Source organism: Mus musculus, chromosome 4 (assembly GCF_000001635.26).
Source record: "Mus musculus strain C57BL/6J chromosome 4, GRCm38.p6 C57BL/6J".
NCBI classification, from domain to species: Eukaryota; Metazoa; Chordata; class Mammalia; order Rodentia; family Muridae; genus Mus; species Mus musculus.
In genome coordinates, this window is record NC_000070.6 from 150,612,842 (window position 1) to 150,627,422 (window position 14,581).

The following is a 14,581-nucleotide window of genomic DNA, read 5'->3' on the forward strand; positions in this document are numbered from 1 at the left end:
ATGGAGTGCTCAGGGAGCTTGGTGTTGTTTGTAATCCAGTGCCACCTCCCCCGGGCCCTCGGAACTCTTGTCTCGGGCATGTACGCCACTTGCCTCCAATGGGCACATCTCTAACTTTTAACTTCGTAGTTTCTTTTTCTTAGAATTTGATCCTACATTTTTACATAGGTTAGTGAAGATTTGTCCACCTAGCCATGGTGGCTCACATCTATAATCCTAACATTTGGGAGCTGTGGCAGAAGGATTGCCGTAAACTCAAAGCCAACCTGCCTACATGTGGTACCTTTAATCCCAGCATTCAGGAGGCAGAGACAGGCCAATCTCTGAATTTGAGGCCAGCCTGGTTTATGGAGTAAGGTCCAGGACAGCCAGGGCGACACAGAGAACCCCTGTTTGTGGGGTGGGGGAGCACAGCAATGGCTGCAGCTTTGTTTAACCTAGGTCAGGTGTGTCTAGGGCCATGCGAGGGTCTTTGAGGCTTGCGGCAGTGAGCACTGAGGGATCTTTCTCCCCAGCACTGACCTCTCCGAGGGCCTTTCTGGCAGGTGAACAGAATGGTCTGACCTCAGCTGAGCCACAGCCAGGCAACTGTGCGAGTTGCCTGCAGTACTTCACAGCCTTGTCTCCTTGGGTGACTTCTGTCCTTTTGATTAATCCACAGATGTTCTGTGGTGTGGTTTGTTGGTGAGCATGGGCAGTCAGCTGACTTCTCCTTACCCCTCAGAGCCCTGCTCATTTCCGAGGTCTTCCCTCAGGATGTGTTTCTGGGTTTGGGTGAATTTATGAACTCACTGTTGAGCCTACCTTGCCAATGACTAGACTTAGATGGCATCTGTGGGGCCTGGAAGTCCATTCTCACTTTTGTTTGGTTTTGGAGGGGCAGATGTCTACACTACGCAGTGGTCGGAAGAAGCAGCCCACCAGTCCTGATGGTCGTGCCTCACCCATCAATGAAGACATCCGATCCAGTGGCCGGAACTCCCCCAGTGCTGCTAGCACTTCCAGCAATGACAGTAAAGCAGAGACAGTGAAGAAGTCAGCCAAGGTCAGGGACTGGGGTGCAGTGGAAGCTCCCTGCTCTCTCCCTCCCATCTGGGCCTTGACATTTCCCTGGCTAGGGCCTAGAGAAATGGGGTCTTCTGCCACAAATTTGCCAAGGCCCCAGAGACAGAATGGAGTGGTTGGTAGGCTCCTAGGGCCGAGGATTCTCCTTTCTAGCTAGCTGCTCCTTTGGCCCCCTTATTGGCCCTTTGGAGAGCAGCGTCCACAAACTCTCATCTCTTCTGCTTCCACTGTAGAAGGTGAAGGAAGAGGCTGCATCCCCTCTGAAGAGCACCAAGCGCCAGCGGGAGAAGGTGGCCTCTGACACAGAAGACACTGATAGGATCACCTCCAAAAAGACAAAGACCCAGGTGAGGCTCCTGTGACACCCTGACACCCCACCTCCACTGCACACAAGCTCAGGTCCTCCTGGGGAAGGCATTGCCTAACTTCCAGGAAAGAACAAGTCTGGATCCTGCCTTCTTCGGGCAAGAGCTGAGCTCCCTGCTGCCTCTGCATAGACCTTGGTTGTGTCACACACTAGCCATGCGTGCAGAGCTCTACTTTCTACATCTCTTGCTTCTCTGCTTTTAGGAGATTAGCCGTCCCAACTCTCCCTCTGAAGGAGAGGGGGAGAGTTCGGACAGTCGCAGTGTCAACGATGAGGGCAGCAGTGACCCGAAAGACATTGACCAGGATAATCGCAGCACGTCTCCCAGTATCCCCAGCCCTCAGGATAATGAGAGTGACTCGGACTCATCAGCACAGCAGCAGATGTTGCAGGCCCAGCCCCCAGCCTTGCAAGCTCCCAGTGGTGCTGCCTCGGCTCCCTCCACAGCCCCTCCAGGAACACCCCAGCTTCCCACCCAAGGACCCACACCCTCTGCCACTGCAGTCCCTCCACAGGGCTCCCCTGCAACCTCACAGCCCCCTAACCAGACTCAGTCTACAGTTGCACCTGCAGCCCACACCCACATCCAACAGGCACCCACCCTGCACCCCCCTCGGCTGCCCTCACCTCATCCTCCACTGCAGCCTATGACTGCACCGCCTAGCCAGAGCTCTGCACAACCTCACCCCCAGCCCTCCTTGCACAGTCAGGGCCCGCCTGGCCCTCACAGCCTACAGACTGGACCCCTGTTACAGCACCCAGGACCTCCTCAGCCCTTTGGACTTCCTTCCCAGCCCTCCCAAGGTCAGGGCCCTCTGGGCCCCTCCCCGGCAGCAGCTCATCCTCATAGCACCATACAGCTTCCAGCGTCGCAGTCAGCGCTGCAGCCCCAACAGCCCCCAAGGGAACAGCCCTTGCCTCCTGCCCCTTTAGCTATGCCTCACATCAAACCCCCACCCACCACACCAATTCCCCAGCTTCCAGCACCACAAGCCCACAAACATCCGCCTCACCTCTCAGGCCCCTCCCCCTTCTCTCTGAATGCCAATCTGCCACCCCCGCCAGCCCTGAAACCCCTGAGCTCACTGTCCACACACCACCCTCCCTCAGCCCACCCTCCACCCTTACAACTCATGCCTCAGAGCCAGCCCTTGCCCTCTTCACCTGCCCAGCCACCTGGGCTGACCCAGAGCCAGAGCCTACCACCTCCTGCTGCCTCCCATCCTACCACTGGCCTCCACCAGGTGCCCTCCCAATCCCCATTTCCCCAGCACCCTTTCGTACCTGGAGGCCCCCCTCCCATCACCCCGCCCTCCTGCCCCCCCACTTCCACCCCTCCTGCCGGGCCCAGCTCCTCATCACAGCCACCCTGCTCTGCTGCTGTGTCTTCTGGAGGCAGTGTTCCTGGGGCGCCATCTTGCCCACTCCCTGCTGTGCAAATCAAGGAGGAGGCTCTGGATGAAGCTGAGGAGCCAGAGAGCCCTCCTCCACCCCCCAGGAGCCCATCCCCTGAGCCCACTGTAGTGGACACCCCCAGCCATGCCAGCCAGTCTGCCAGGTACTGCTTCTGAGGACCGTGGGCCCACCTGGGTGTGGGTGGACTTGGTGGAGGCGAGGAAGGGTGCGGCCCTCAGCAGGAGCCCCAACCAGACCTGCTACCTCTCTAGGTTCTACAAACACCTGGACCGGGGCTACAACTCGTGTGCACGGACAGACCTGTACTTCATGCCTCTGGCTGGATCCAAACTAGCCAAGAAGAGGGAGGAGGCCATTGAGAAGGCCAAGCGGGAGGCTGAACAGAAAGCCCGAGAGGAACGGGAGCGGGAGAAAGAGAAGGAAAAAGAGCGAGAACGGGAGAGAGAGCGGGAACGGGAGGCAGAGCGCGCTGCTGTGAGTCCTGAAGGGGCCTGACAAGCAGGAAAGCAGTGTCCCCAGCCAGGCGTGGCGACTGGCATGGATCCCAGGCTGTTAGTGTTCTCTAGGCTGTAAGCTATTTATTGCCCGGCAGTCAAGACTCTGACTGGTCCTTTGCTTGCAGCTTATAGAGTTGTCTCCTCCTTAATCTTGAGGTGTCAGAGAGACAGGAGGGGTGATTTAACAGGGGAGTGGGGATACACAGGGGCATCCTGTTTTGAAGCCCACTTGTGGGCTGGGTATCTGGTACCTGCTTGACCAGGAAGTATGAGGGATGCCAAATCTGGAAGTGGCAGCATTTGAAATTTCATCACAGTAGATTTCATAGCCTGCTTGGCTCTCTGGTGCATAGATACACAGCTGTAACTGTTAGCACAAGTGCACACATGCACTCATCCTCACTATAAGGGGAACTGCAGGCAGGCACAGATCAGAGTGTGGTAGTGGAGTCTGGGCTGTCCTGATGCCTGACCTGACAAAGATCCCTTGTCACTGTGTTGGGGTGAAGGGACTAAATTGGCCTACCTCTGTAGTGAGCGCCCGACTTAGACCCCCCTTTTTACTTCAGCAGAAGGCATCCAGCTCTGCACATGAAGGCCGTCTTAGTGACCCTCAGCTCAGTGGCCCGGGTCACATGCGACCCTCCTTCGAGCCACCACCGACCACAATCGCTGCTGTGCCCCCATATATTGGGCCTGACACACCTGCCCTCCGGACACTGAGCGAATATGCTCGGCCTCATGTCATGTCTCCCACCAACCGCAACCACCCCTTCTACATGCCCCTTAATCCCACCGACCCCCTGCTGGCCTACCACATGCCTGGCTTGTACAATGTTGATCCCACCATCCGCGAGCGGGAGCTCCGAGAGCGCGAGATCAGAGAGCGCGAGATCCGGGAGCGGGAATTGCGGGAGAGGATGAAGCCAGGCTTTGAGGTGAAGCCCCCAGAGCTGGACCCCCTGCACCCAGCCACCAACCCCATGGAGCATTTTGCCCGGCACAGCGCCCTCACCATCCCTCCTGCAGCTGGCCCCCACCCCTTTGCCTCTTTCCACCCGGGCCTCAACCCTTTGGAGCGGGAGAGACTGGCACTAGCAGGTCCTCAGCTGCGGCCTGAGATGAGTTACCCAGACAGACTGGCAGCCGAGCGCATCCATGCTGAGCGTATGGCATCACTCACCAGCGACCCCCTGGCACGACTGCAGATGTTTAATGTCACTCCACACCATCACCAGCATTCACACATCCACTCCCACCTCCACCTCCACCAGCAGGATCCTCTCCACCAAGGTGTGTACCCAATTCAGAAGCAAGGCTGGAGGCAGCTTCTGTCCAAGAATCACACTTCTTTCTGTGCTCTACACCTGGGCTTCCTTCGGCAGAGAGGCCTCTAGAGAAGCCTAGTCCTGTGCTGTGGGTAGGAGACAACAGATCAGGGCTCTCATGGCCTTCAGAGCCAGGTCTGGATATAGGCACTGGGCTACCTAAAGAAAATGCCTCTTTTCCCACAGTGGGGTGGGGAGGGGGTGCGGCGGAGGGCAGGACTTCCACTAGCTTTGAATCAGTGGCCAGGCAAAGCACAGCTCTGTCCTTTGGGAACTGAGTTCCTGAAGGTCCATTCTCTAGGCAGCTGCGGGAAGACTGGTCTGAGGCAGAGGCAGACACAGCAGGTACCACTCACTCCCTTCAAAGCTTCATGGAATTGGTTATGAGGGAGGCTGGCTATGAGTCCAAAAAGTGGGGCAGCATTGAGATCAGAGGGCTACTGCAATGGGTGAGAGTAAGCCAGGGTGAGCAGCCAGAAGGGCCCACAGAAGGCCTGAGGTTGAGTGCTCCTCACCGGGGACCCAGGACAGGACTGACCAGGGTGAATACACTGCATAGATTATGAAGAAGAAATGGCATTAGCTGTGAGCTGAGGAGCTAGAGCTGCGTCCACCTATGCTGGGTTCTCAAAGACGCACAATGCTCAGCTGTTTTAGGCGTGGTGGCAAGAAATGGCTGGTCAGGGCTGAGCTCTGTACTGCTCTCCGCCTTACTACTGTACTCCCCAAAAGGAGGTCAGGACTCTGCAGCCAGGTGATAGTTCCCATCCTCATGAGCCAGAGCCATCTTGGGTGAAAGGGAAGTCACAGTGGGACTCAAAGGAAGGAGAGCCAGAGCCATACACCTGCTACATCTGGACCTGAGTCTGTCTGTCTGTTTGTTTGTTTTAGGTTCAGCAGGCCCAGTTCACCCCCTGGTTGACCCCTTGACTGCTGGCCCTCACTTAGCTCGCTTCCCCTATCCCCCGGGCACCCTCCCTAACCCTCTACTTGGACAGCCCCCTCACGAGCACGAGATGCTGCGCCACCCAGTTTTTGGTAAGAAATCACTGGAGGACAACGTGGGGTTCCAAATGGAAGTTGGGATTGAGTCAGATCAGCAGCTCACTTTACCAACTGCACATAGGGACCAGGCAGGTAGACTGCTGGGCAGGGTTTGAAGTACAGAGGCCATAAATGCACAGCAAAATAGCCTGGCAGGAACCAGGCCTGCCTGGGCTGCAGGCACCTGACAGGTTGAGGTCTGGGGAGGAGGAGAAGAGGGCAGGCAAGGTCTGGGCATGAGGTCTAGGAGTCGCTGGTATAAGCTCCTGGCTTCAGGGCCTCTGCTGAGCAGCCCTGCCCCTGGGGAAGCTCTGTAGAGCCTGGGAAGGGCTGGCTCGGCTTTCCTTGCTGGGGAGTGAGCACTCTGCTGAGCCCTCTCCCCTCCTTCCTGGTCTGTCTTGGTTGCTCTGGTCATGGCTGCTCCCTTGACTTGTTTTTGTAGCAGAGCCTGTTTTGCGCTTGGCAGGCACCCCCTATCCCCGAGACCTGCCTGGGGCTATTCCACCCCCCATGTCAGCAGCCCACCAGCTTCAGGCCATGCATGCCCAGTCAGCCGAGCTACAGAGACTAGCCATGGAGCAGCAGTGGCTGCACGGACATCCACACATGCATGGTGGCCATCTGCCAAGTCAGGAGGATTATTACAGGTGAGGTGAGGGGGGCACAGGCTTCTCACCCCAACCTTATCCCCATGAAGCAAGCACCAGGGCCACCCCCTTTTTTCTGAGAGAAAGGGATGGATGCATGCGAGCATGACTTGGCTACGAGAGACTGCTGGGTGGGGTGGAACCTAGAAGCAGACAGATTGGCCAGTCTTTGCCTGTAGCTGCAGGGTCGCCTCCTGCATCACCTAGCATGTCCTGATGTCCATTCTTCTGTTTTCTCGTTTCTCACCAGTCGACTGAAGAAAGAAGGTGACAAGCAGTTATAAGTTATTTATTTGTTAATGCTGGCTGTGGAAACCCCAGTTCTAGGGGGCAGAAACAGGACATTTACATCTAGTAGGGGCTGCAAGAGCAAAGAGGAATATCGTCTAAAGATTTCTCTATATATTTAAAACCCACAACTAAAACACATCTGCATAATAGTGTTTGTTTGTTGAGAGGATTTCCTGAGACTGGTTTGGGTCTCCCTGCATGACAGTCCCCCAGAAACTTGGTGTGTCCTGGGCTGGACTGACACCCAGAAAGCTTACCTGCGAGCTTGGGGTTTGGCTTGAGTTCTCTTTTCCTTGATTTCTCAGTAGGTGCTAGAGTCCGTTCACACCCTTCACTGTGCGCGCAGACACTGAGGCACGTGGGCTCTGGAACCCGCAGGGTTTGCAGAGAGGCGGCATATGAGTTTGAAATCCAAGAGCTATAATTTTTAAAAAATCTTTTATTTTAATACATTGTAGGAAATCTTCATAATTTGAGACAGTTCTGCAGCATGGCTTTTTACATCTGTAAATAAATAATTTTAGAAGTCTTTTTTTCTTTCCACAGACGACTATTCTGATCTATTTTTTCCAGCCATGTCACAAAGTGTGAATTCCTACCAGCTATTGACAGAGTACAGAGTTGATTTTTTAATAAAAAGTTATATATAATTATCCCTTTAATTAAAGGGAACAGATGGGCGTTTCTAGTTTTAAGCAGGCAGGAGCTTGGGACTAGGTTTGGTCACAGCAGCGAGCATCCAAGGGTTGGCAGGGACAGTGTTACAGGCTCTTTATTTTGCTGCTTTGATTTTGCTTCTGTCTGCCCCTCACATGTGCAGTGGCAGGCGTGTTTGAGCGAGCCTCCTTCCTTATTCATAGGGATTCAGTGTTGACTGTTCCCTGGTGTCCCCGCTGTCCTGTGTCGTCTGGTATAGAAAGCGCATGTTTCTGTATCGGTGTCTGATGATAAGTTTCCTTGGAGTTTTATGCACATGTTTGATTGTTCTAGATAAATTGTCATAAACATTCTAGGAAGTTCAAGAAAATGATGCAGTACCCAGCACATGAAAGACCTACAACATGTGCTTGCCAAAGGAATGTTAGAATCTGCTCATGTGTGTGTCACCATGCCAAGCCATGCCAGCCACAGACTGAGGCTTCCGGGTGAGGAACACCCTGGGGCTACTATGTTTGTAGGTCTCATGTGCTCAGGGCTATGAAGTAGGCTGTGCAGGTGACAGCACCCTGCTAGGAAGCTGTGTGTGTCCTGCCTTTCCTCCTGGAATATGTACGGATGGAAGTCTTGGTTGAAGCAGGTTCCCCTGGGAAGTGCTCTCAGCAGGCCTTGCGGAGCAGAGCAGAGCTGGGCAGAGCTGACTCCTGCCCCGCTGTCCCTGATGGAACCTTCCTTCCAGAGCTGTGGAAGAGATGTTTGTGACCCCTCCCTTGGACTCTTGGGGGCCAATCCCACTCTTGAGTGCAATGGTTGCATTTAGAATCAGCTAGCTAGCCAGGGGCCATCCTGTGGGTCAGTAGATGAGGTGTGTCCTGGCCCTGCGGAGAGAAGAGGCCTGTGGTTCAGCTGGCACGCTCTGCTCCAGGCTCTGACTCAGGGGTGGCTGAGCCTCATGCTCCCAGAACCATGCATGGGGCAGCTAGGATCCATTTGTCTGTTGGAAATGTTTGTAGCTTTTTTGTTTTGTTTTTTAACTTTCTTTTTCTCATTCCATTTCTGCCTTAACTTTGGTTCTTCATAGGAGGCAAGCTCAAATTAACCTTTTGCCATCAAACCTTGTAGCCGTCTTGGCATGAAGGCATGTTTTCCTTCTGGGGGTGGTGACATGCCCTCCAGACGGCCTGCCATCCAGCCCTCTGGCCTGAGGAAGACCCCCATAGGCTCCGGACAGGCAGGTCCTTTCTATCCCATGCCACCACTTCCTTCCCCCTTTAACTGAGTCTGCTGTTCAGTTAAGCCTTTATTTCCTCTCCAGTACCCATTTCCAAAGAGAAAGAGTGAAGTACTTTGAAGTCTGTACTTGAAATCTGTCTGGAAGTGTTTCCTTGTTAGTTTTGGGTTTCTCCCCTGTCCCAAGGCTCAGAGTCTTCATCTCCTACGTGACTGACTACAGTTGGTTTGGAGGCCCTGGACCTCTGTGGCGTCTTTGAAGCCTGGCCTCTTGGCTTCCTTTTGGACTTTGCTTGCTTTCATTTGAAGTTTGGGTTTGCTTTCTGTGTTCTGTGCGTATCTTGTTCAGTGTCGTCAAGGTTGGGCTTCACGTCTCACTGCAGTGGAGCGAGCGGACATTCTGATCGCTGCATTTCTTTAGATCTCGGAGCTAAGTGTATATATGAGTAGTTTGCCAATGGATAACACAGTGTAAACAGTAGACACCCAGAAAATCGTGACTTCTGTGTTCTCTCCATTTGAGTATTTTGTAATTTTTTTGAAATATTTGTGGACATAAATAAAACCAAGCTACACTACAGCACCCTGTGTGTTGGCCAGTGCACTGTCTCATTCTGGAGTGTGGGTGGGGCACTGGAGACAGACTGGGAGTGTGGGCGGCATTCTAGAGATGGGCCCTAGAAAGAGTGGGTAAGGGCACTGCAGATGGCCCCGGGGAAGAGAGCTTGATATTCCTTGCTCTGGACGCTTAACCTCTTGGAACTTCTAGAGACAGGCCTGTGCTGTCTGGGAGAAGCTGCCATAGCCAATCCCCTTGATCTGTGAAACTAAGATATTGCCACCCATGCCTGCCACTCAGCCTGTACCATTAGGGTGTGCAGGGAGGGATCCCTGCCTGCCTGCCTGCCTGCCTGCCTGCCTGCCTGCCGAAGAGAGATTGGAGCCGCCTCCAGAATTTTCCAGATACCACAGATCCTACAGGGAAGTGGTTCATGACCCCTTTGGGAGCTGAACAACCCTTTTACAGGGGTGGCAAATCAGATGTCCTGCTTCTCAGATAATTATAATATGTAACAGTAAAATTACAGTTACGGGGGCTGGAGAGATGGCTCAGTGGTTAAGAGCACTGACTGCTCTTCTGAAGGTCCTGAGTTCAAATCCCAGCAACCACATGGTGGCTCACAACCATCTGTAATGAGATCTGACTCCCTCTTCTGGAGTGTCTGAAGACAGCTACAGTGTACTTACATATAATAAAAAATAAATCTTGTCCAAAAAAATTACAGTTACGAAGTAGCAAAGATTTTACAGGGTGTATGTGTGTGTGTTGGGGGGAGGGGTCCACCATAACACTGTATGAGAAACTGTATAAAAGGGTCACAGTATGAGGCCGGCCGAGGACCACTGCTGACGGGGCTTCTCCCGGAGACTGCGCACTGGATCCCTGTAAGTGGATGTGCTCGCCAGAGACCAGGACCTGGTGGATCCCTGCTGTGCTTCTGATGCCCAGAGACACTTTCTCCTGAAAGTTTCTGTATTAAAGCCGTGCATTTCAAGAAGCGGAGCAAGAGCGGCCCAGAGAGTATACTGCGAAGCTGCCTGCCAAGGAGGACGGCCTAGGGACAGCCAGGTCAGGTGTCGCCCACTTGAGGGGAAGAGGAAGCAGCTACGTGTATTCATTCATAGCCCTTAAGCAGCTTTGGGGCTGAGGCCAGGTAGCAGATATTTTGGTTCTTACATGTTAAGACCCAAGTGTCAGCCAGCAAGCCACTTAGGCTAAAGTAAAACTGCTCTGTGACTCCATGACTCCAGTCCTGGGTATATGAGCAGGAGAGAGCAAGGACAGTGGAACCCACAAACACATGTGTTAGCCACAGTAGTCACAGTGCTCACTGGCTGAACAGTTTACTAACAAGGAGATGTGTGTGTGTATAACATCACATATATAGACCTTGGGAAACTACTGGGTCATAAGTAAAAATGAAACCTCTCATTTGAAGCAACCTGCAGGAAACATGCAGTGACTTAGGTGTCATAGAGCAGCTGGGATGCATGCATTCTGATAGAATGGAGCTAATAATCCTGGAGAAGGTGGGGACAGCTGTCACTGGAGACTAGGAAGGTGGGGCAGAGGGAGAGGAAGTTGGTTGCACTGTGAAGTATCTAGTTTATGACAGTTGACACTAAGAGTTCAGAGGTGGGCTGGAAAAATGGCTCAGCAGGTTAAGAGCACTGACTGCTCTTTCAGAGGTCCTGAGTTCAAATCCCAGCAACCACATGGTGGCTCACAACCATCTGTAATGGGCATCCGATGCCGCCTTCTGGTGTGTCTGAGGACAGCTACATTGTACACACATACATGAAACAGAAGAGTTCAGAGGTTTTCAAGAACCTTTCGGGATGCAGTTCTTAGGCAGGATGTACAAGTGTCCGGTTTTTACTTCACAAATGTCTCCTAGTGTTCACTTAGGTGTAGACATTTCCTGCCACCTAGCCAAGGTGGAGGACCCACATCTGGGCGGATGAGGTGATACAGCACTCTCACCTCAGGCCAGCCCTTCTCGCAGCTACTCCAGCGACGCCCATGTGGTTCCCCAAGCCTGTGCGTTTCAAAAGTAGATTCTCGGCCTGGTCATTGCACACAGGCTAACCAAATGACTTGGGAGGTCCTGGGCCTCAACCCCCATCAGTATAGCTCAGTGCTAAGCTTCTCTATTGATGAGCATCCCTAGTGAGCTGTGCTGAAGGAGAGTGCAGAGATACCACTGGGTAAACTAAGGTCACTTCTTAAAAGTGATGGACAGTGCCCTCCCAGGTATAGCTAGGGACATCTAGACCCTAGTCAGAAGAGCTGTGCAGTTGCCCATGTAAATTGCTGTGAGAGCCAGATCTCTTCCTCAGGGGCATGAGCGCTTGCCAGCAGGGCATTGGTTACAAACCAGACACCCACCACCCTCAGGTTCCCGGTCCTGAACCCACTGCTTTGAAATCAATGGATCTTGTTACTCGGGTAACTGGGAGCTGAGCAAATTAGTCCCCAAACCAGAGGAAGTGCCTGCCCCAGAGAGGATCAGGGAGGCAAGCCATGCAGCTAGCTATACGAGTGGATATGGCAGCCAGAGCACAATCCTGGGGTACACAAAGCAGAAACTGGTGGTGGTGGGCCATGGCAGGCATAGCATGGGTCGTGAGTGAGGCACGTGGCCCCTTTATGGCTCGGGAGCCCGCGCCCTCCTCCTCTGGGCACTTTGGACATCAGACGCCTGATCCTTAGCTCTCACAGTATAGGGAGGTGCCCATTCCCAGACCACTCACTGGGCTCATCTCTGCCCTGGAATCCTGACAAATGAAATTCTGGGCCCTGCATCTCTGTCCCTTCTACCCAACGTGGCTATCACAGCTGTGTGTATTTTGATGAATCAGATCAGAAACTGCACTAAGCACTCACTACCACCCCACCACCCCCAGACCAATTCTGTTTGGACACATCAGCTTTCCTTGTTACTAAGCCAGAGTCACTAGCTCTGTGACTGTCCTGCAGGACGGATACTTGGGTGGGTGACTGGGTAGGTGGGCCCCTTCCGATGGAAGCCCCTTGATACGCAGAAGTGATTTGCTTGTAGGCATGAATGGTCAGCTTGACCTTTTCCTTAGTCTAGGCTGTGTATGAAGACCCCTTGTCACCTGTGCAGCAGGTGCCCCTGCAGACATTCCTCCCTACAGTTTCTCCCATTCGCCACCCTGATGCTATGCCTGCTCATGTCTCTGGCCCTGGTGGACACTTTTTAGGAGCTTCTGCCCTGCAGTTTGGCTTCTGTTGTGTCCCAGGGGTGAATCAGAAAATGAGATTGGTTGGTTTGGGCTTTGAGAGGAAAGCATATGGGTGGGGCCCCAGAGCTGATACCACCGTCTTTGTTGCTTCCTTCCTCACATGTGACAGTATTACATGTGGGCCACCACACACATAGCATTTACATGGGCTCTGGGCATCTGAATCCTGGTCCTCACCCTGGCCAGGCAAGCACTCTATGTACTGGGCTGTCTTTACCAGCCCACAAGGAGCTTGCAGTAAGACCTATTTGACTCAGCTAGAGACATGGAGCTACTTCAGGACATAGTTTTCTATGCCTGGTGTCCTGGTGTCACTCCTAGGTCTGCTCCACTCCCTTCAGTCATTGCTAAGCTCTGGTCCACTACAGAACAGAATTGACTTCTGATCCTGTCCACCAGGTGGCAGTGGCTACAAAGCCTGATGGCTGTCCTCTGGGGCCACCCTAGTGACCAGGCTATGGCTGAGATGATAAAGATGTGTGCGGCAGCTGGGTAGGTAGTTTCTACATCAAGGGGCAACTGGGAAAGGCTTGAAAGATGGCAGGTCTGACTTGCTGTGCAGGGAGGCCTGGCCCTGGTAGATATTGCCAACTAGAATAAAGATTTGTCTTCAAACAAGAAGTCCTTTCTCTCGCTTTCCCTGGTGGATCCGCAGGGCATGCACAGTGGCACCCAGTAAGTAGAAAGGAAATTGATCTCTTCTCCCTGCCCTCTGTCCCCACTCCTTCCTCCCCTCTCTCCATCTTCAATGTAGACACCTGATTACACCTCCCAGATGCTATGAAAACAGACCAGTTTCCACAGTGCCGAGGCTTCACGCTGGCAATCCCCTATGGGTATTAAATTGTGGGTAGCTTCCAAGAATCTTGGGCCCAGAAACCAGCTCTCAAGAATCTCTGAGCAGCTCTGCCATGAGGGCTCTTGTGTGCCCAGAAGGTGCCCTGGCCCTGTCCTTAGATACTCCTATCTGCTCACCCAGGGAAAAGCACTTCAAGCAAGGTATGGAATCTTGCACACAAGCGTTGAACCTGTAGGGCTCAGAGCATGTGAGTTCTGGCATGTTTTAAGAGAACCTGCCTCTGTTCCCATGATGCCTTGTAGCCCAATACAGTGGCTATTAGGGTGCCAGCTGACCATGTCCCTAATATCCCTTGGTGACCATGGGGACTCCATGAGAACTGTCTTAAGGGTAGAGGGCAGAAACCTTTTTCTATCCCTCCATGAACTGACACATTCACTAAAGTGAACTAGAAAACAGTGTATGTAGCGCCTGGAAGTCAACCTGTGGGTGGGGCTCTGGGGCTCCACTGCCGCCTGCTGGGGGAAGCCTGAAGTGCAGTCCTGACCTCTGTTCCAACCTGGGTCAGGTACAGTGCAGACACAGCCAGCTTTCAGGAAGAAAGAGGCTGACAACCACCCCTCTGTGGAGAACCAATGTGTTTATGCTTGCATGGAGACTTCCAGGACGAGGACCCAGGATTTGACAAGCTAACACTGGCTGCAGTTTCCCTAGTCATTTCTCTTTCAGACCAGAGCACCCCAGAGCAGAGCAGAGCAGAGCTATTCAGCACCACATTCTGGAGGAAACGAAACACCTCTTACTGTGCAGTCAAACGGCGTGAGCAGAAGCCTGAGCCCAAGATGGCCCGGAGTAGCTGTGGCTTAGAAAAGGTCTAGAGACCTCATGTAGCTCAGAGCACAGAGTAGGGGCTGGGGAAGGCAAAAATGCTTGCCACAAAAACATGAAGATCTGTTTTAGATCCCTGGGTCCTACAGATAAAGTCAGTTGTGATGTGTGTGCTTTTAATGCCAGTGCTGGGGAAGCAGAGACAGGAGGCTCCCTGGAGTTCTCTGACTGGCCAGCCTAGTGACCTGGACAACCTCTGACCTCCACTCACACGCACACACATACACGTTTTAAAGCACAAAGTGTACAATGACAGAACTTGAAGGTAGAGAAAGGGCTCACTAGTGTAAGGATAGGAGGGTGGGAATCGTGGGAGGAATGGCAGTGTGGGTGGGTCTGAGCCGACCATGGGCTCCTAATGGGCAGAGACAAAGGCTTCACTATGGACAGGGTTTGAACACAGGCACAGTGTCTGTGGCCTTGATGCTGAGGCAGGGTAGGAGGAAGTGGGCTTGGGATACAGGCTGGGGCCAGGTTAGACAGGAGGTGATGATAGCAGACCCTGCTGTTGCCTGAGTATC

At 53.2% G+C, this 14,581-nt stretch overlaps 1 protein-coding gene across 22 annotated transcripts in view; it reads left to right on the forward strand.

The window, feature by feature from the left end:
* The window catches only part of Rere (arginine glutamic acid dipeptide (RE) repeats), a 340,456-nt gene extending 331,331 nt beyond the window's left edge, over window positions 1-9,125 (forward strand). For 8 of the 22 annotated variants that reach the window (XM_006539136.4, XM_006539143.3, XM_030253741.1 and 5 more), the window contains 8 exons: window positions 878-1,045; window positions 1,299-1,412; window positions 1,636-2,990; window positions 3,100-3,322; window positions 3,915-4,638; window positions 5,565-5,711; window positions 6,160-6,364; window positions 6,615-9,125. In XM_006539136.4, the coding sequence (XP_006539199.1) occupies window positions 878-1,045; window positions 1,299-1,412; window positions 1,636-2,990; window positions 3,100-3,322; window positions 3,915-4,638; window positions 5,565-5,711; window positions 6,160-6,364; window positions 6,615-6,648 (2,970 nt within the window). In that variant the 3' untranslated portion in view covers window positions 6,649-9,125. The remainder of the gene's footprint in view (window positions 1-877; window positions 1,046-1,298; window positions 1,413-1,635; window positions 2,991-3,099; window positions 3,323-3,914; window positions 4,639-5,564; window positions 5,712-6,159; window positions 6,365-6,614) is intronic. The other 14 variants (XM_006539139.3, XM_030253750.1, XM_030253744.1 and 11 more) reach the window with 7 other exon arrangements.
* The last annotated feature ends 5,456 nt before the right edge of the window (window positions 9,126-14,581 follow it).